Genomic DNA, 21,724 nt, shown 5'->3' with positions numbered 1-21,724 from the left:
TCAAGCAACGCCGACTCCAATGGCTTGGACATGTCCTGAGGATGGACAAGAACTGTATTCCCAGAGTAGCCCTGAGATGGACTCCACCTGGGAAGAGAAAGCAAGGCCAGCCAAAAACCACCTGGCGGAGAACTGTGGCCTTTGAGCTGAAAACAGCAAACCTTTCCTGGGGCGAGGCACAGCATGCTGCACAAGACCGGACCAGATGGAAGCAGATCATCGCAGCCTTATGTTCCTGTAGGAACGGAGAGGACCAAGTAATACACAGAAAACTAATCACAAGAACGAGACACAGCTGGAGCAGGAGGAGGACATGGGCAACAAGGGGGAAATGTGGACTGGCTGACAACAAGGGTGTGGAGGGGAACACTAGGGTGGAGCAGACAAGACTAATACAGAACAGGTGTCACGGAAAGACTCTGGGAACAGGGAAGGACAAACAATACAGGTGTGACAGGAAACAGGCGGGAAAACACAGAGACAGGAAGTAAAACCAGACACGACACATGAGGAGAAAATCTACAAAATATAACAGGAAACAGATTAACCATGAATGAATAACTTGGAACAAGGAACACAAGCCGAAAACTCCAAAACAAAACCTATTGACCCTTTTTACTGTTAGTAAACTGTATGATGTTTCTGATGGGCGGGGCTTAGCTGGAGGCAAAACAATTCTTCACAAACAGCTAGCAACTTCTGTTGGTTTGTTTTAGACAATGGAGGAAGATGATGTGAGTGGTGCATTCAGAAATACTCATTCTTAGTGTCAGGGTGTACTCTGGCACAAACTGGACTGTTCATGAATTCAGAGTGCTGTCTGAATGTACCATTCAGTTATTCAGAGCACCGCACTCTCGGAGTGGCAGAGCGTACTCTGGACACTCTGTCTGGAGAGACGGAGCAGCAGAGCGCCGAGTGGAGTGATTATGTGATTAACTTAACCGTTGGTTAATTCATATAGAAATATAACACTCCGTTTCTTCGACCAACAGAGCTCTCACTTCAGTGTAGAGCGTCAGACTGAGTTTACGAACGCACCATATCAGGTCACTCACTCTCCGGGACTGTGAGTGTAACTTGAATAAATTAACACTGACCAACAGGACCAGACTGGCTGACCCGTATGCTCTCACTCAGTGGATGGATGATGTCACAGGAAGCTTTGTGGTTGATTACTATGCCAATCTTACAAAGGAGGACGACACTTGAATGGTTTCCTTCAAAGCTAATGTTAGCTAATGTGCTAAAGAGTTAGTGTTACAGAGAAATCCAACATTCCTCTTAATACCTCCCCAGTTTCTGATGAGGTGGACATGATAACCCTTAATACACATAACGTTATTCATCCCTACAACAGTAAATACTTTTTCCCTAACCTGATATGAAGTGTGGCTGCACATGTGAGCATTTTTGATGATGGCCTCCGTCCAGTCCTTCGTCTTATCACATTTAACCATAGTTGTCTTTGTTTTTCTTGACGGACAGTGACGTCTGGTATGTGATAAAAGTTTTGAGCCATGACTCCTTCTATTCTGGCTCCCAATAACACAACAAGACAACATTTTAAGACTCCTTTATAGCCTACAGCCCTGTGGTGGAGAGTTGTGTTTTGCCTCCAGCTAACAAACTGACATCATTGTGGCGTCGGCCCTAAAAGGGTCTACAGGATAACAGAATATATACAGAAACCCAGGATCATGACAAGCACGGCCTTGCAGCTGCATTGCATGCTGCTCTGCTAAGGAGAGAGATTTCTCTCTGTATTATTACTGAAACTTGATTCAAATAATTAAAAAATACCAAGTTGTGTTGAACAATCACACAGAAGTTTAATTATTGTGGGAAAACTGTGCTGCAATTTACCGCAAAGACAAGAGAACAACTTTTGTGTGTATGACTCGTTACAGAACATAAGACGAAACTAAATAATACAAATTATTCAGTATGAACATTACAAATCTGTGAATTTGGGGTCTAACCTGCATTATTTGTGTCCTATCACAAGGGTACATGATGAGAATAAAACAAACAACAAAGCAAAGCAAAGGTTAATTTTTAAATGAAATATTTTGTTTTCATGGCCAATTTTTTTTTCCCCCTGTAGCTTTTTTAAAATTCATTGGTCGGGAAGGTAACTTCCCAGACGTCCCATCTGTTGGGATCCCACAAGTCGAACAGCTCCTGCAATATTCTGGCATCCTCCAATCCATCATGGGCGTCATAGTCCTTGTGCAGGAAGTACTCAACCAGAAACTCCAGAGAATACCTGTGCAGATCGTAGAGGTTCCTGCTTAGCGGCAAGGTGTCCACAAACCCAGACACCACCTGCTGGAAGTCCTCCCAGAGGGAGCACCTTTGAAGCACTCTGGCGAGTATGGGTGCATCAAACCTCGTCGCATTGTGGGCCGCCAGCAGAACAGGGCGGCGGCGGTGCGGGTGTGTGCGGCGTCGGGGACGGCAGGAGCTCAGAAAGTTAATGAAGTCATTGAGAGCATCATAAAGAAAGACAGTGTCCAGAGGAGTCCCGTGGCGATACAGTGTGCCTCTGCTCTGGGTAAGGCCTGTCAGCTCTGAGGCTCTTGGAGAGATGGGGCGACGGGGCAGGATGTAGGCGTTAAATTCTCTCTCTCCACAGATGGCTGACAATTGGATGATATGACACCCTGGATCTGAAAGTAGAGAAGGGATGGATTTAAAGAGGAATAAAGAAAAAGAAAATATAAATAAATATATGTTTCAATGTTTAGAATTATAAAACAAGCGTATGTGCAGGACGATTTCTTAGCTGCGATGGCTGAGGTTTTTTTTTTTAATCTTTGGTCAGCTATTTCCCCCATTTCCATACTTTGTGCTAAGACAACTTTCTTTTTTTTAATTATTGTAATAATAATAATAATAATAATAATGATAATAAGTATTATTATTATTATTATTATTATTATTTTTGTATTTTTCCAATTTTCTGCATCTTCTACTTTGGTGGCACAACCAGACTTTGATATACATTACGGTGACCAGATGTCCCCGATTTACACATTGAATGGGGGACAAATGCGTGTAGACTGAAACACCAGTTATTACGGTAGTCAGTAAACACATAGCCAGAGAAGACGTCGTATGACATGCAGACGTTATCAGCATCAACAGCAACAATAATCTAGAGGCGGCAAAAAGGAGAGAAAAGGAGAAAAGGAAACCAGTGGCCGCGTTAAATGGTATGTTGTGTATGAACTTATTTATTTTGTGTGAGCTGGCAGTAGACTTGACTTGACACTTTATAAATGTAGGCTATTCTTCGATTTTAGTAGCATTTTGTTGATGTTGTTCAGCCTTGCTGATGCTGTTGCATGGGTGATAGAGTTATTTTTATTGTATGAAAAAATATTTGCAGTAGAAAGTTGCACTTTGGAAATTTGGTTTGGTACATAGTGGTACATGGTCTGAAAGGTTTAGGAACCTCTGATGTAGCACATTTCAAACAGAGGCAATTACATAGAGCATATAAAGAGCACAATGACGAATGATGAAGTATATTACCAAAACTGATGTTATTTCTTTAAGAAACTGTTCACTTACTGTTGGCTCTGTTCTTGCAGTTTTTCTCATGTTCTCCTCTGCTCTTATTCTACCCAGGCTCCTGAGGCGGAGGCTACGGAGGTGGATGAATGAGGGGATCACGGTGATGTCACCCATTTTTTTGATTGCCACCTTTTGTGTCATAAATATCAGTTCAGTATTCAGGTATGAGTAGAAACCTTTGACGAAAAAAATTCATCCTAACTCAAGCTAATAAGATTAAGATATTTTTGTCTTCCTCATTGGATGGATGGTTGGTGATGTCACTCATTTGTTTGATTGCAACCTTTTGTGTAATAAAAGCTGGTCAAAATACATGAAAAAGTACTTGTCCCCATTTTTTATTTCATAATGATAATATTTAACGATTTTTCACAACCACACTGAAAATGTCCCCGATTTTCATCTCAGAAATCTGGTCACCTTAATATCCATTGCTGCCACCTGACCATGGATGTATTTTCTTGCATCAAATACATAACTGCCATGCATTGTGGGTAGTATACACCTCTGGAGCGACCATTGTTGTGCACCTGCTCCCTCAGCTCTCCGAGGGTTGATCTCACCAAGTTCACTTCAGGTTTTCAGACAAATGGAACGGCACTTAAGATGGCGGCGGGGATTACCCAGAGGCCAAGTGCTGAGCAGAAGTCAGTGAGGGCATGTTGAATGACTAATGAAATGCAGCTAGTGTCATATCTTTTGGACAGCCACTGCATACACATACTAATTAAACATAAAAAAGTTTTCTGTTGTGACATCCTGCCAACAGTGTGACCGTAATGCTTCTTTTTACAGAAACGTATAAGTCGTTTAACACAAAGTCAAAACCACTCACTCAGACACTTCAAAGTAACAATGTAATCCGTTCTCTCAACATCTGGTTTCAGTCCTTTTGGTTTTGACAGGAAGGGTAATTTTGACACACATACTCAACAGCCAGGGCACTTTATCCATTATTAATATAAATATATTGATTTAAAGAAGCCTGAGGGGTTCTTAAGCCCTGTTTCCACCAAACACTTTTGGTATGGTACCTCTGGAACTAAAAGTAACCCCACAGACATGGTGCCTAGACCCTCGGTCCATTTAGCGTTTCCTCCGCAAACAGTTTCGCTTTCTTGTTGTTTTTTAACCAGTTTTACAGTTTTGAGTCTCTCTGCTCTCATAGTGTTGTTGTCTGCCACAGCAGGCAGCTGTTGTCAGTGTTAAAGCTCTGAAAGGTAACTGTACACCACCTGCTCAGCACCAAACAGCAGACAGTTTTAACGATCAGCTGGTGAACAAAAGCTCAATTTCCACCAAACACTTTCAGTATGGTACCTTTGGAACCAACAGTAACCCTTCAGACATGGTACCTAGACCCTAGAGTTTCCACCACAAACAGTCCTCTTAAATGTGGGCGGGGTTGTTGTCACTCACTGCTCCGTCCAGCCTTCACTAGGCTCGTTTCCACTGAAGAAGTTCCTGGTACTATTTAAGGGGCAGGAACTACTACAGGAACATCCTCTTGCTCGGCCCTCTCAACCGCCGTGTCTCCACTGAGAGAGCGGAGTTGGAGGAAGGTTCCTTTAAAGTTACCGGACTCTGGATGTGACGTAATCGTTGTGCGACCATTTTGACGTAGGGACACCGTTAGCTGTTAGCCGATAGCGGTGTCTGTAATAACTCACGAAGTGGCCCGGGGAAAAAATATTTTTTCCAGCGGATGTCTTAATTACAACATGATTGAGCTAACTGTAGTAGTTATGTCATATCCAACAACGGGAGGCTTTTAACAGATGACGTCCTGAAGTTAGCTTTGCTGCTGCTGTTAGCTGTCCCTGTCAGCTGCAGCCACTGATGCTTTCTAGACATCGTGATTTCCCAAAACTGAATAAATACCACACAGCAACACAAAACTGCTTTGCTAGCTCAAGCACGTTGTTCCTAAGATATCCGCTGGAAAAAATAGTTTTTTTCACGGATCAGTTATTGAGTTTGTTTACATGGCGGTGGAAGCTATGAATGAGCTAACCCTCGTCTGCTGAGTTTTAAAAATGCCGGCTATTTTGTTGCTTTCTGTTGACATCACATCCCCCCCCCCCCCCCCCCCCCCTCTTGAGTATATCCAGTGAGCACCAAGTAATCCCCAAGCCCCAGCCAGGAGTGTTTCGGGGCCGTTCTGAGTACCTACTCCGAGGAAGGGACTTGTTTAACCCCTGTAAAAGTTCTGGAACTCTGTCCTTCGGGGGTGGTTCCTGCAGTGGAGACACGCACCAATGGCCCAAGCCCCGTAAAATTACCCCGAAGTTCCTGCGGTGGAAACGGGCCTACTGTATTTCCTCGCTCATCAGTCTGCACCTCGTTTATCGTCCACAGAACGAGGCTGCACACCGACATTTTCAGTACAAAATAGAACAGGCTGCAGTGAGAGTCTCTCTCCATGGGATATTTGAAAATAGTGGGTTTGTGCATTTAGGCAATCTCAGGGGTTTAATGTTGCCAGAGCCCACAGGAAGGATGCTCCACTATGCTTTTTTTTCCCTCTGAGTGAGGATTACAATATATAGGGTTCACATAACCCGCTCAAAATGAATGTATATTTTTAAGCTCTTGATGATCCACTCATTACGAAAAGTGTATGTCATATAAAAACTGAAGCAACGGTCAAAGTTGTCATATTGAAATGTAAGGTGTGTTGATGGATTCACCTCGTCAACTCATGCATTGAGTAACATTACAAGTTAACGTTTTACCATAAAAGTCGCCGGCAGTCGGCCCAGTGAATTAAGTTGTTTTCTCAGACTACAGCCCTCCTTCTGAGTAGTATCAGGATACCACAGCAACAATTAGGCAGATGTGCCTTTTGTCATTTACAAATAGATAAATCATTTTTCTATAATACATCAATGATATTTCAATGGAATAAATTACTTATTGACTTATTCATACTTCAAAAACAGCATCAATAAGTGATTAACATAGGGGGGATCAAAATAAAATAAATAAATAAAATAAAAATCAACCAGCCACCATCCTCCCCTGACAAGTAAAGAACAGTCCCTTCATAAGTAAAGAACAGTCCCTAAAGTGCGATGAGGTTTGTGGGCCGTTACCTGCCACAAAGAGACAAATGTGAACGGCTCGTTTCTCCTCTGACACACTACATACTGTGTGCTGTACTTCAGGTACTTTTGGGCAGTCATGACAACAAGTTATTCACCTGGAGCCAGACTTGTCCGTCACCGGTAAGCCATTATGATGCGCCGCCGTATTTGACAGGAATACGTCCTGTCTGTGTCTGTGACGGACAGAATAAAATATCGCCACACTGGTGACATTTTACTCCGTCCATCACCGCACGCTGTTTGATTGCGTTATCAAACCATGCCGCTATTATTCGGCCTTGCTTTTCACTTATTCCACCGAATACCAAATGTGTGTTTTTTTGCAATATTCGGCCGAATATAAAATAAATGTTTTGAAGGAGCAGCAGTGGCGGCAATAATTTAGCAGGAGCGTGACACCGCTACTGAATGAATGTAGCGGAAACACTGTACAGTTTACTAATAAAACTCTCCACAGTATGAACAGTGGTTACATGAGCATCAAAACCAGCCACAACTCAGCCCCAAGCAGAGTGACCGTCCTCTATTGACCAATCAGACTGCAGTGTTCACAGCTCCACCTTTTAGTACCAGATCTGTGTGCTAGGTACCCCAACAGAGGGGGGACCAAAAACGGGGACGGTATGGAACGGTCCCATTGGTACCATCCACAACTTTTCACAATGGAAACAGAAATAAAGTGTTTCCGAACTGAACTTTACCGAATGACAGAGCAATATGGGGCCAACTTATCTTGTCATGTCCGTGAACAAGTAAGGCACAAACAGCTTATGACATCCTGACAAGACATAAAACATACTTCACATCACATTCTTTCGGCTTTGTGGTATTGATCACAGAGGCCTAAATAATTCCATTACATATGTGCAGTACTCGAGTTGAGGGGGGATAAGGGGGGATGGCATCCCCCTTGAAATAAAAACGGTCAAAATCATCCCCCTTCTAAAACTGCCATCCCCCTTTTCCATCCCTTGTGTCATTTTTTGAATGAATGTGGTATTACTGCTATTTCAACATTTAGTTTTACCTTTGGTTTTGCGCATATTGAGTAAAATACTGTGGGCAAGGGCACTCGTGCAAAGATATTTTTATATCGTATCTCAGCGAGCTGCGCCATGGATGTTATGCCTGTGCCCTATAGAGGGCGCCCGAACGACGCATAGTGCGTCCATATTCACACCTTCACTCTGGATTTTCTCCGCGACCGTTTGTCATAGCGAGAATTTCTTTACAATCCATTATACAGATCTTGTTATCAGTCACTTCATATAGTGAGGAATAATATTATTACTATTTTTCTATTATCTTAGATGTAAATATTGCATGTTTCTTTCAGATAAAACACATTTTTGACTTGTGAATGAGTCAGTGGAATTTATTGCAATAATCCAGTCTTTTGTATAACGTGTTTGATAATACAATTGCATAATGCATCTCTCCTAGAAATCTGTCATAAAGCAGTTGCATCCTGTGACACCGACAGGAAGAGCATATCTGGTTTGTGTGTGGTTAGTCACAGGCGTCCTCTGGGTTGTCATCATATTGGTTTGACGTGCAATGCCAGCCAAGTGATGCTCTACCCTAACCCACTAAACGTCAAACATTCATGAACAGATGCAGATGCACATGTGAGATTAGAAACCAATAATTACAGAAACTGAATCACACTCTTAAGACTCCAGCTGATGTGACTGTAAACAGGTGGAGCCTTCAGACTATTAGCTGAATTGTCATGTAGCCATACTGGTACACAATTTAGCCAGTGTAGTGTAAAAGTTTGTGCCAACAAATCAAACAGTAAGGTTAAGATGTATACATTGATTAAGAAACTCATATAATCATGTTTTTATGTATAAGGCATTATAAAGTTCTTTGATCTACATTTAAATATGATAAAACATTGCTGTATGTGTCAAAGTACTCATAGCACCATAGCACCAGACTATGTAATCATGTTGTATGCACCTACTGAAAGAACACACTGTGTCTTGTTAAACATACTCAAATGCTGTAATACATACACACATTCACAGATTGCACTCTAAAGGTTCACCTTGCATAAGACTGAGAGCACTGAGGACTGTATAGAAAAGTCCCTAAAATACACATGTTTTTTAAAAATAGAGTGAAAGCGAGACCAGACCTAAGGGAAGAAAACTTGGGAAATTCCAGGCTGCATTACACCATTAAAAATGGGCCCAATCAGAATTGGACACAAAGAAAGGTTTTCCACCAATAGAATTGGACTTAAGAGGGAGAGATTAGCAAAAAAAGGTGGAGACTCATTTGAATCTCCACCAGCATATAAGCCAGGGTTCTGAGAGCAGGTTTTCAGTCACACTCCGGAGTCTGACTCGCTAAGTTGTATGTGTTAAAGCCTGTTAACACATTAAACTTGATTGCATCGGATTTTGCCTGTTTCCAGTGTTTCTTTAAGTATTTGCCAGCTGAGCCTAAGGTACCAAATCGACATCTGAGAACAACTGACAAGAGACAAGAGGTTCAAGGTCGGGAGCCTACAGGCCCACTTCCAGGCACCGATTTTTGACACTTCACCAGTTTACTGCTTTTAACTTGTGACAGTTTGTCAGTTGATTCCACGCCAAACTGTGCACTGAGTTAAAATAATAGGGGATAAAAATAAGACCATTTTAGTCATGCTGTCTACACAATAGTAGATTTCAGCACAGTTCAGTACCCATTAGAAGATCAAATATGAACCTTTGAGCTCAATAAAATAATGAATATAAAAATATTAATAAATATTGTTTAAAAAGGTGTATATTATAACACCAACTTTTGTCAGATAAGGTAAATAAAAAGGGTACAGCGATGGACCTTTTTCAGAGCATGTCCAAAAGCTGGGCCACCTGCCCTCAAGCAGGTAGTGGTGATGTCTCGCCAACTGCAGCCAACCACTGATGCCCCACCTGCTTCCCCCTAAACAATCTGTGTGTGTTGCAAAACTTTACTCCCCCATGTCTGCAGAAGACCAGAGAGAAAGGCGTTTTGAAAAGTCACTGTGTGTTCAGCTCTCAGTACGTCTGTAGAGTTTAGTTTCTCTTCTGTGTCCTGTTTTTACTCTAGATATCTGCAGAAGTTGTGTTAAGTTGCTGCTCGAAAACTTAACATTTCTTTATTTTGTTGCTTCACAATAAAAGTAACAAAATAACAAAATAATGGGGGACTTTTATTGTGAAGACTCTACAGGAAATGAAATGTGTTCATCACTGAATTAGTGGAACTTTGTTAGCAGCTTTTCTTCAATAAAGGCAAGGCTAATGGTGCGGCAGGGAGGAAGAGTAAAAGCAGAAACAGCCACAGTGAGATGATGATGAAGAGCTTGACGAAGCGGAAATCGGTGCCTGGAATTGGGCCAGATGGCTCCCGACCTCGCCTTCAACTTTTTGTTTGGTTTGTCTTCTAGTTCAACTAAGTATCTTAAGATCAGATGGCTGGAACTCAGGACAAAGCACTGGAGACAAGTGGAATCAGGTGCAACCAAGTTTAATGTGTTCACAAGCAACAACACACACAACTCATTATTCAGGCTCCGGAACAAGACTGAAGTTTCACTCTGTGTGTGCTCCCTTTTATGCTCATGGAGATTCTGCTGAATCTCCACCTCTTTTCTTTAACCCAGCCCTTTTAAGCCCAAACATAATGGTGGCATGTTTTTCCACTTTCCGCTGAGTCAGATCTTATTGGTGTATTTTTCCAGGCCAGGGTCTCCTGATCATGAGACTCTGCTGGAACGCCCCCGTTTCTCCCACCATTATGTTTGAGCCAGGTTTCATCACAGGTTTTAACACCGAGTACACATTTGAACTCTAAACTCCAACGCACATCAGATCACACTGAGTACATAGTTGAACTCTAGGTCCCAACACATCAGGTAGCTTCAAAAACATTGGATTACATAGTAGGGATCGATCAATAATCGGCACTGCCGATAATATCGGCCGATATTCAGCATTTTATGATAATCGGCATCGGCCGTTTTTTCCACCGATAACCGACAAAATACGTTTATTTTAATTATAATATGTTTATTTTAATTAAAACGCGCTCCTTTGGCTCTCATGCAGCCGTCTCTCTCTGCCTGTCTGCCTGAAGTCTCCACTCTGTGCTGTGTAACAAATGTCCCGCCTACAGCCCCCACTGATTGGCTACACGGCACAAGTGAGTGACAGCCAATCAACACTAAAGGTAGATGCAGGCAGCGCTGCAGCGGCACAGCGAGAGAGGAGGGGAGAGAGGACTGCTTCGTGAAGCAGCAGAGTGATGTTAGAAGATAAGGCATCAGAAAATGTCGAAGTTGCAGTAAGAAATCCTCTGTGCTGAAGTTTTAAAGACACTACTGTTGATGCTTGATAAACACGCCATCTTCATACTGTATCTCAGTGTCTGTTCCCCCTCACGCGGTTGCTCGCGAGTCGCAATGGGCAGCCATTGGAAACAATAATGTCGTCTAAAACTACTTCACATCGGCTGCTAAAGCTAACGGACATGTAGAAGTTTACTTCAGTGCATTGTGTGTCTGTGTACATGCACGCTACCTTCAGCAACTGATGTGAAGTTGTTTTGTAGGCTTCATTATTCCATTTAGACATGCATTTAAAAAGTATAGAAGAATATCAATCAAATTTACTTGGCATTAAAGTAAAAGTACTCATTTTGCTGACAACATGAAATGTGACTGGTATATTAAATGCATGTAATTACAAATTATTCTAATAAAAATAAATCTGGTAACCACTGAAAGTTTAATCTTTATTTATAAACTAATTATGCTATTTGATGTAAAAAAAAAAATCTGAAAAGTAATAACTACTAAAGCTATCAATAAATTAAGTGAGCCAAGGTTCCTGTTCATGCCACCCTCTTTATTGGTTTGCACTTAATCAGGCTCGATCAGATGTACCTGATAGAGAACATAAGACATTATTAATTCACTGGTATTTATTTCAGTGAACTTTTATAAATGCTGCTAGAAGATCCCTGAATGTTTTGTTTTTAGATAATTTAACTTATTGCCAAGACTCAAATTTCAGTACTGTGCAGTTCAGTTTTACTTTGATCTTATAAAAAAAATCAGGGAGCCATTTCATTTTCAGTGAACTTTAAGAGATCTCTGCACTTTTTGTTTTTTATATAATAAAACAACCAGCCACTTCAACCAAGATTTGCGTCAGAGTTTGTGTTATTCTACAAAAGTTTAAGGTCTTTTTATCACAGATTTTCAGTGTGCAAAAACAAACAGTATACTGTTGTATTCAGTCTAATCCCAGGTGTGTTATTCTAAATTTTGACACCAAAATTTTAATTTTTACTGCAAATGAATATCGGTTCTAAATATCGGTTATCGGTTTCCTTGACTACTAATAATCAGTATCGGTATCGGTCCTAAAAAACCCATATCGGTCGATACCTATTACATAGTTAAAGCAGCTGTGCAGAACTTTTCGTTTTCGTTGATTATAGCACCCCCCTTTCGTCGAAGCGGTATGACACCCACAGCCTGGTGTCGTAAAATTCCGGCTACGGCAGGCGTTCGGCTTCACTCGACTGCAACCGGCAATTACCGCATGCATTTGTTTTGGAGAGCGAGAGGATTAACACTTCGGTTACACACTTCAACCAACTGCATTTTCTTTTTCAAAAACAGCACTTTACAGGATGCAGAGCAACGAGGTATGTATATACACCTATTAGTGTAATATGTGACGTTAGGCTAAATGTTGTGGCAGAAAACTTTCTTATTGTTAGTAAGCTAACGTTATATGTAACTGTAAAGCCTTCAACTTATGAAACAGTTTGTTGTGACGGTGTCGAGCAAGCTAGTTATATGTATATTTGTGTTCATGGTCACAGTCACAGATAATTTTGTGGCATTTGTTGTAACGTTGCTAGACAAAAGCGGTTCACATCAGCTAATGTTACATTTACTCGTACTCGTACTCGTCATCCTCCGCTTATCTGGGTCTGGGTCGCGGGGGCAGCAGCCTCAGCAAAGAAGCCCAGACAGTCCTCTCCCCAGCCACCTCCGTCAGCTCTTCCGCGGGAACCCCGAGGCGTTCCCAGGCCAGCCGGGTGATGTAGTCCCTCCAGCGTGTTCTGGGGCGGCCCTGAGGTCTCCTCCCGGTTGGACACGCCCGAAACACCTCCCAAGGGAGGCGTACGGAAGGCATCCTTACCAGATGCCCGAACCACCTCAACTGGCTCCTCTCGATGTGGAGGAGCAGCGGCTCTACTCCGAGTCCCTCCCGGATGTCTGAGCTCCTCACCCTATCCCTAAGGCTGAGCCCAGCCACCCTGCGGAGGAAACTCATTTCGGCCGCTTGTACTCGCGATCTCATTCTTTCGGTCACTACCCAGAGCTCGTGACCATAGGTGAGGGTTGGAACGTAGATCGACCGGTAAATCGAGAGCTTCGCTTTCTGGCTAAGCTCCCACCACAACGGACGGATTAAGCACCTGCATCACTGCTGATGCCGCCCCAATCCGCCTGTCAATCTTCCGCTCCATCCTACCCTCACTCGTGAACAAGATCCCGAGATACTTAAACTCCTCCACCTGAGGAAGGACCTCCCCCCTGACCTGGAGTGGGCAATCCACCCTTTTCCGGCTGCGGACCATGGCCTCAGACTTGGAGGTGCTGATTCTCATCCCAGCCACTTCACACTTGGCTGCGAACCGCCCCAGCGAGAGCTGGAGGTCACTGCTCGATGGAGCTAGGAGGACCACGTCATCCGCAAAAAGCAGGGACGAAATCCTCAAACCTCAGATGTTACATTTAGCTTGCTTATAACTTCCATGTCGTCATATATTGAAGTGAAACAACGTCTAACAAGTTGTGGCATATTCTCTAAATAAAGACAAAAATTACATACCTGTTGATTAGGAAAAGGGCCAACTCGGGATCAGTTTTAAAGCCTTTCAGTTCTCTCAGCTCTCTCCACTTGGTGAATGCCCGACCAAGGTTTACACATGTTTTGGCTCGAGCCCTATCACTGTTTAGCCTTCTTCTGTTCTTTTTCTTTTAGGTGGTGCTCCTTTGTTATCCACCATGACATAAAAAGTACAACTAACCTGTTATATGATCTGCAATGCCCGCTGCGTACCGCTTACACTCTCCATAAACAGTAAACATGGCTCCTTCTTCTTCTGTTGTTTAATGACTGCGGGCCACTGCGGGCGTGCAGACTTATTTCCGCCTCGGGTGCCGTATTCTGGTTTGCTGACTTCCGCTGTCCGTCTGACCCGAGCCAGGCTACGCTAAATAGCCATATAGAGAAAGGCTTTTTTGTCGCTGTTGCGTTCAAATAAATATGCAGATCTTCAAGGAGGGGGGGTTGATATGAAATGTGTAAATGCACAATACAACATAAAACAGGCATCTTAATTTTCAACAGATGTTTCAAACTTAACTAACTTCTACCAGTGTATATCTGGGCCCGTATTCACAAAGAATCCTAAGACTAAAAGTAGCTCTTAGTGACGTCATTCTAAGAAAAATATTAGAATTCCTCAAATTCTAAGATTTTTCTTAGAATTTTCCCTTGGTAAGATAAAAGTTATTCACAAAGCATCTTAGGCCTTAAGAGAGCTCCTAAGGTGAAAAACTGTTAAGAGGAGAGAGGAGGACTTTTAAGAAGCCTAAGAGTGTCTTAAACAGAGAAGATGGTGGAAAGACAGAGAGGAAGGAGAGATATTCTATGTATATTGAACGACAGTGATTTAATAAGACGCTACCGGATTGATAGTGCAGGGATAACGTTTGTGGTTGACCTCATCAGGGATGAGCTTACTTTTCCCACCCAGTGTAGTAACGCAATAACGCCCGCTTTGGATTGCAGCACGTACCAGCGCTTCTCACACTCATCGCTTGTGCATAAAAGGAGAGGGAACGACGCATTGATTTGTCGGGAAATACGCTCCCAAGTCTGCCTCTTCTCTTGTGCTGTGATCCCGGGACTGAATTTCCATCTTAAAACTCCGTTGTTCTCCTCCACGAGCTGTGCCAACAGCAGGCACTGCTCTTCTGTCCAGTTCTGCTTTCTCGTTCTTTTCTCTCCATTTCATTCGTTGTTTTCGTCATTCTGCCAAATCAAAGCGCTTTTTACAAGGAGGCCAGCAATCACAGTAATTGCTGACAGCTGAGTCTGCGTCCACCATTAATGTCAAATAGATTAAGTAGTAAAATTACCAGCATGATGAGTAAACATAACAATAAGCAAATCAATATAGTAATCGGCATGTGAATGAGGTGCGTTCAAACATTTTGAAGCTGTGTAACAATTAATTTAATTTTGCTGAGTTTCATCATCATGACATAAAATTATTTTCACGATTACACATTTCTTAATACAGTCAAAGTTCTATAATCGGTTCATTTCACTGTCCATTCATTACTAGGAGTGCTTTTTTTTCTTCTTTTTGTAACAACCAATCACAGCTTTTAGAGGACTGCGTCATACCTAGCAACGGGGTCAACCACACCTCCTCACTAAGATAAAAGTTTCTGTCCCCTCCTTGCTCAGAGTTGCTCTCAGAAACTTCCTGAATCACTCTTAAGCTAAGATTCCTTGCTAGGAATTTTTAGGCTAAGTTAGGAGCTCTCTGAGAGGACTCTGAGAATCTTTGTGAATACGGGCCCTGATCTTACACTACAAGCTGCAGACAACAGGCTCTTACTGCACCTGCTGCGCTGGGCTGACGGGCCAAACCAAACCAAGCCAAGCCAAGCCAAGCCATGACTGCCGAAAAGGGGTAAAAGTATTGATAAGCAGACAAACAGACATAAAGGTAATCTTACCTAATCCAGTGGTCTCCAGGTCAAAGAAAACAATGTTCGACATCTGCAAAGATTTAAAGAGACAGAAATCTGAACATGAACTTACACATCCTACAGTCACGTCTGATACGTCTGACAGTGCACTGAATATAATATAAGCTTTCACGGTTTAAGATGGCTTTTAAAGCTAAACAATGTATAGATTCATACAGAAGCAATCCCTCTCAATCACCAACCCAGTAGACGTGTGTGGCGTAATGTGTGTGTGTGTGTGTGTGTGTGTGTGTGTGTGTTTGTGTGTGTGTTGTCAGCAGGTCTGTTTAGAAAGGTTAAAATGTCCCAGAGTGAGACTCTGTGACCTTGGCTTGAATGAACACATCGCCGAATCCCACTGAGAGTGATGACCCCTCCCCATTGTTCCCAACAGCACCAGAGGGGGTAATCTCTCTTTCTCTGTCTCTGTCTAACACACACACACACACACACACACACACTTCCTCCCTTTCCTGCTGCTCCAAGGTGTGAGATAACAGAACTACCTGGAATTTCATCATTTTAGGGGCAAGGCCACTTGGCCTTTCGTGTTGTCAATTTTCTGAGGGCACGAAGGCCAAAAGCCAGGGCAGCAAGGCCATAAAATAAAACAATGATTTTAAGTCCACGTCCGCAATGAGTTTAATTTAAGGACTAAGGATGTATAACTATCTGTGAAATGAATAAATAAAACAAGCTCAAGTAATAATAATGAGTATAATAAGTAATAATGTGATTTATTTAATAGTACTAATAAACCCAATGTGTTTTAAATACAGAACAACCAGGTTTATGTATTTATAAGCAGACAATCTTAAATATTAAGCCTAATGATAAACTGATTCACTGAATAAGACTGGCTGACAATTATTTTTGATGTGTTGTTAGAAAGCTAACAAACAAACTACAGCAGGATTATTCAATTAGTATTTCAACTGGGCCGCATTTCAAAACCAGATCATGTCAATGGGCCACATTTTTAGCTGTGAGCATACATAAATATATTTATATACATACACAGGTATGGCCCTCCTCAACATGATGCAGAAACAGACTAAAAGAGAGCTGTCAATGCACAGAAGCATAATAAGTGACATTAACAGTATCTAATAACACACACTATCTCTCTACCAGCATCTCGCTCTCTCCTCTTCTCCACACACACACGTGCACACACTTCACCTCCTGATGCTTTCCTTATAGGTCAGTTACACAGGATATAGTTTTATACAGTCCATGGCAGCAACAGCCATGTTTACACCAACAAAGTCACTATTTAAAACCCAATAATATTTCACTGGAATATAAATATTCCTCCTGACATCACAACACTGAGTGAAGAAAGTCACGTTATCTCAGCATGAAGACAAACATCAGTATCAGTCATTCATCCTGCTCTCTGTCCCTCCTCTGCTGAGGACACTCACTGTCTGCAGGTCGCTGCCTCAGGTACATGTTCAGATAAAGTGTTAGCCTATATACAGACAGCTTTCATTTTAGTTTGTCTTCAACACTTTGCTGTTAGCCTCGCGAGCACGATGTGCTTGTGTTGACCGCGATCGTAAATCATAATAGCGCTGAATGAGAGAATCATATTTCAACGACAGAGCAGATTGAAATATGGCTTTCTACATGCTGATCACATGTTTTGATAAAGTATTGGCTTGGCTGGCAGAGGTTATATCGCACTTACTCACAGTAACAAGCGTATACACACACACACATATACATATATATATATATATATATATATATACATATATATGTATACATATATATATATATATATATATATATATATATATATATATATATATATATATATGTATGTATAAGCGGAACTCTGGTTTCATGTATCATCACTAGTTCTACAGTTCTACACTAAACCGAAATTGTAGTCTGACTAGTTCTATAGCCTCTCTCTACAGGAGAGAGGCTATAGAACTACAGTTTCGGTTTCATGACTAGTCAGACTAGCCTCTCTCCTGCCTCTTCCCTGCTCTCTGCAGGAGAGAGGCTGTAGAATGATGATACATGAAACCGAAACTCTGTAGTTCTACAGTCAGCCTCTCTCCTGCAGAGAGCAGGGAAGAGGCAGGAGAGAGGCTAGTCTGACTAGTCAGACTAGTTCTACAGGAGAGAGGCTGTAGAATGATGATACATGAAACCGAAACTTTAAAAAGTAACGCCGATAATGGTGGAGCTTACTATTATTACGGTCTTGATTAAACTTGCCTTGGGTTGTTTAATACCGGGTCTCGGGTCCCTGCCTGGGCGTTTGATGAAGTTTCCTGGTTGGCCGGTGATAGACTGGTGTCAAACTGTCGTTATAGCCCAGCAGATATTTTTATATATATGTATACATATATATATATATATATATATATATACAATACAGGCCAAAAGTTTGGACACACCTTCTCATTCAATGCATTTTCTTTATTTTCATGACTATTTACATTGTAGACTCTCACTGAAGGCATCAAAACTATGAATGAACATATGTGGAGTTATGTACTTAACAAAAAAAGGTGAAATAACTGAAAACATGTTTTATATTCTAGTTTCTTCAAAATAGCCACCCTTTGCTCTGATTACTGCTTTGCACACTCTTGGCATTCTCTCCATGAGCTTCAAGAGGTAGTCACCTGAAATGGTTTCCACTTCACAGGTGTGCCTTATCAGGGTTAATTAGTGGAATTTCTTGCTTTATCAATGGGGTTGGGACCATCAGTTGTGTTGTGCAGAAGTCAGGTTAATACACAGCCGACAGCCCTATTGGACAACTGTTAAAATTCATATTATGGCAAGAACCAATCAGCTAACTAAAGAAAAACCAGTGGCCATCATTACTTTAAGAAATGAAGGTCAGTCAGTCCGGAAAATTGCAAAAACTTTAAATGTGTCCCCAAGTGGAGTCGCAAAAACCATCAAGCACTACAGCGAAACTGGCACACATGAGGACCGGCCCAGGAAAGGAAGACCAAGAGTCACCTCTGCTTCTGAGGATAAGTTCATCCGAGTCACCAGCCTCAGAAATCGCAAGTTAACAGCAGCTCAGATCAGAGACCAGATGAATGCCACACAGAGTTCTAGCAGCAGACCCATCTCTAGAACAACTGTTAAGAGGAGACTGCGCGAATCAGACCTTCATGGTCAAATAGCTGCTAGGAAACCACTGCTAAGGAGAGGCAACAAGCAGAAGAGATTTGTTTGGGCCAAGAAACACAAGGAATGGACATTAGACCAGTGGAAATCTGTGCTTTGGTCTGATGAGTCCAAATTTGAGATCTTTGGTTCCAACCGCCGTGTCTTTGTGAGACGCAGAAAAGGTGAACGGATGGATTCCACATGCCTGGTTCCCACTGTGAAGCATGGAGGAGGAGGTGTGATGGTGTGGGGGTGTTTTGCTGGTGACACTGTTGGGGATTTATTCAAAATTGAAGGCACACTGAACCAGCATGGCTACCACAGCATCCTGCAGCGACATGCCATCCCATCCGGTTTGCGTTTAGTTGGACGATCATTTATTTTTCAACAGAACAATGACCCCAAACACACCTCCAGGCTGTGTAAGGGCTATTTGACCAAGAAGGAGAGTGATGGAGTGCTGCGGCAGATGACCTGGCCTCCACAGTCACCGGACCTGAACCCAATCGAGATGGTTTGGGGTGAGCTGGACCGCAGAGTGAAGGCAAAGGGGCCAACAAGTGCTAAACACCTCTGGGAACTCCTTCAAGACTGTTGGAAAACCATTTCAGGTGACTACCTCTTGAAGCTCATGGAGAGAATGCCAAGAGTGTGCAAAGCAGTAATCAGAGCAAAGGGTGGCTATTTTGAAGAAACTAGAATATAAAACATGTTTTCAGTTATTTCACCTTTTTTTGTTAAGTACATAACTCCACATGTGTTCATTCATAGTTTTGATGCCTTCAGTGAGAATCTACAATGTAAATAGTCATGAAAATAAAGAAAACACATTGAATGAGAAGGTGTGTCCAAACTTTTGGCCTGTACTGTATATATATATATATATATATACACACATATATATATATATACATATATATATATATATACATATATATATATATATATATATATATATATATATATATGTATATATATGAAAATTAGATAGATAGATAGATGGATAGATAGATAGATGTTGCTGGTAGGTCTATGGCAGTACATGGTGTTAGGCCTACATATTAGCTGAGGAAATGGTGACTCGAGGGATTTAAACATGTCGACGTTTAAAGATTTCCCTGCTCTTCAATCACCTAACAGAACACCTGAGCGCTTCAGGTGATGATGAAGCTGCTTGTTGTGAGACAGAGAGAAGGACAGAGAGGAAGTTGGATTATTGCACAATGTTTCCCAAAGTTATCAATAACTATATATGACTTTATGAAACCCGCACACCAAAACACCGAAACTCTGTAGTTCTACAGCCTCTCTCCTGCCTCTTCCCTGCTCTCTGCAGGAGAGAGGCTGACTGTAGAACTACAGAGTTTCGGTTTCATGTATCATCATTCTACAGCCTCTCTCCTGCAGAGAGCAGGGAAGAGGCAGGAGAGAGGCTAGTCTGACTAGTCAGACTAGTTCTACAGGAGAGAGGCTTTAGAATGATGATACATGAAACCGAAACTTTAAAAAGTAACGCCGATAATGGTGGAGCTTACTATTATCACGGTCTTGATTAAACTTGCCTTGGGTTGTTTAATACCGGGTCTCGGGTCCCTGCCCGGGCGTTTGATGAAGTTTCCTGGTTGGCCGGTGATAGACTGGTGTCAAACTGTTGTTATAGCCCAGCAGATATTTTTATACATATATATATATATATATATATATATATATATGTATATATATGAAAATTAGATAGATAGATAGATAGATAGATAGATGGATGGATAGATAGATAGATGTTGCTGGTAGGTCTATGGCAGTACATGGTGTTAGGCCTACATATTAGCTGAGGAAAATATCTTCACCGGAAATGGTGAAGCGAGGGATTTAAACATGTCGACGTTTAAAGATTTCCCTGCTCTACAATCACCTAACAGAACACCTGAGCGCTTCAGGTGATGATGAAGCTGCTTGTTGTGAGACAGAGAGAAGGACAGAGAGGAAGATGGAAGTTGGATTATTGCACAATGTTTCCCAAAGTTATCAATAACTATATATGACTTTATGAAACCCGAACACCAAAACACCAAAACACAGTTAATCTGGTGTGAGCCTTTTCTTTCACTTTGCACCGCTACACAAGCAGTCACCGACACCCTGCCAAGTCTGTCTCTCAAAGTTACTTTGAACATAATGAGCTGATAAAGGAGGAAAAGTCTGAACTCACCGTGGACAGTGTGACGAGCTGTCAGCTGAGTTGTGTTACAGGTGTTGCTGTGAAGTCAGGTGTGACTCAAAGGAACAGAAACAAGCATCTTTGTATCCTCGGCTGAGGAGGTGCAGAGTCAGAACTGAGGAGGCAGCAGGGGGGCGGTGCCTCAAACTTCATGTCCTCCTCTTTGGTAAAGCTGGACAGTCTACAGCAGCCCTCAGCACAGGAACTCACAGCAACACTCATATGCTGATTTCAGGTTATTAAAGGAAAACTTCACCCACACATTTTTAAATGGAAAAAGTCATGCCACTGTCATGGAGTGTCACAGTGTGTGGTCACCTTCACAGCTGTGTTTACCCCCTTCATCACGATGTAGGTTTAAAAAGCTGCCTCTGGAACAAGTGAAAAATATTTATTGAAACAAGATAATTATGCATATTTTCATTTGTTCCATTGGCTTATTATTTTTTTTTTTTTACATGTTACAAGCAACTCTATACCTCACTGAAATGTTACAAGTTAGATGATTTTGACTTATTAAGCATGAGATAAAAATTAGACAAATATACCTGGTGGAGCAGGAGGAGGACATGGGCAACAGGGGGGAAATGTGGACTGGCTGACAACAAGGGTGTGGAGGGGAACACTAGGGTGGAGCAGACAAGACTAATACAGAACAGGTGTCACGGAAAGACTCTGGGAACAGGGAAGGACAAACAAGACAGGTGTGACAGGAAACAGGCGGGAAAACACAGAGACAGGAAGTAAAACCAGACACGACACATGAGGAGAAAATCTACAAAATATAACAGGAAACAGATTAACCATGAACGAATAACTTGGAACAAGGAACACAAGCCA

The 21,724-nt window shown here is 42.0% G+C and overlaps 1 protein-coding gene across 1 annotated transcript; it reads right to left on the bottom strand.

Moving 5' to 3' along the window:
• Positions 1 to 1,807: 1,807 nt before the first annotated feature.
• On the bottom strand, positions 1,808 to 21,718 carry LOC144463447 (DNA polymerase III subunit epsilon-like). Its single transcript, XM_078167729.1, has 4 exons — positions 21,433 to 21,718; positions 20,876 to 21,255; positions 15,508 to 15,550; positions 1,808 to 2,672 (listed from the first exon to the last, which is right to left on the bottom strand). Exons 3-4 carry the CDS (start codon positions 15,548 to 15,550, stop codon positions 2,113 to 2,115), a joined length of 603 nt encoding a protein of 200 aa, XP_078023855.1. The 5' UTR covers positions 20,876 to 21,255; positions 21,433 to 21,718; the 3' UTR covers positions 1,808 to 2,112.
• Positions 21,719 to 21,724: the final 6 nt, after the last annotated feature.

Source organism: Epinephelus lanceolatus, chromosome 5, assembly GCF_041903045.1.
Source record: "Epinephelus lanceolatus isolate andai-2023 chromosome 5, ASM4190304v1, whole genome shotgun sequence".
In the NCBI taxonomy this organism is placed as follows: Eukaryota; Metazoa; Chordata; class Actinopteri; order Perciformes; family Serranidae; genus Epinephelus; species Epinephelus lanceolatus.
This window is presented reverse-complemented; position numbering and strand designations above follow the sequence as displayed.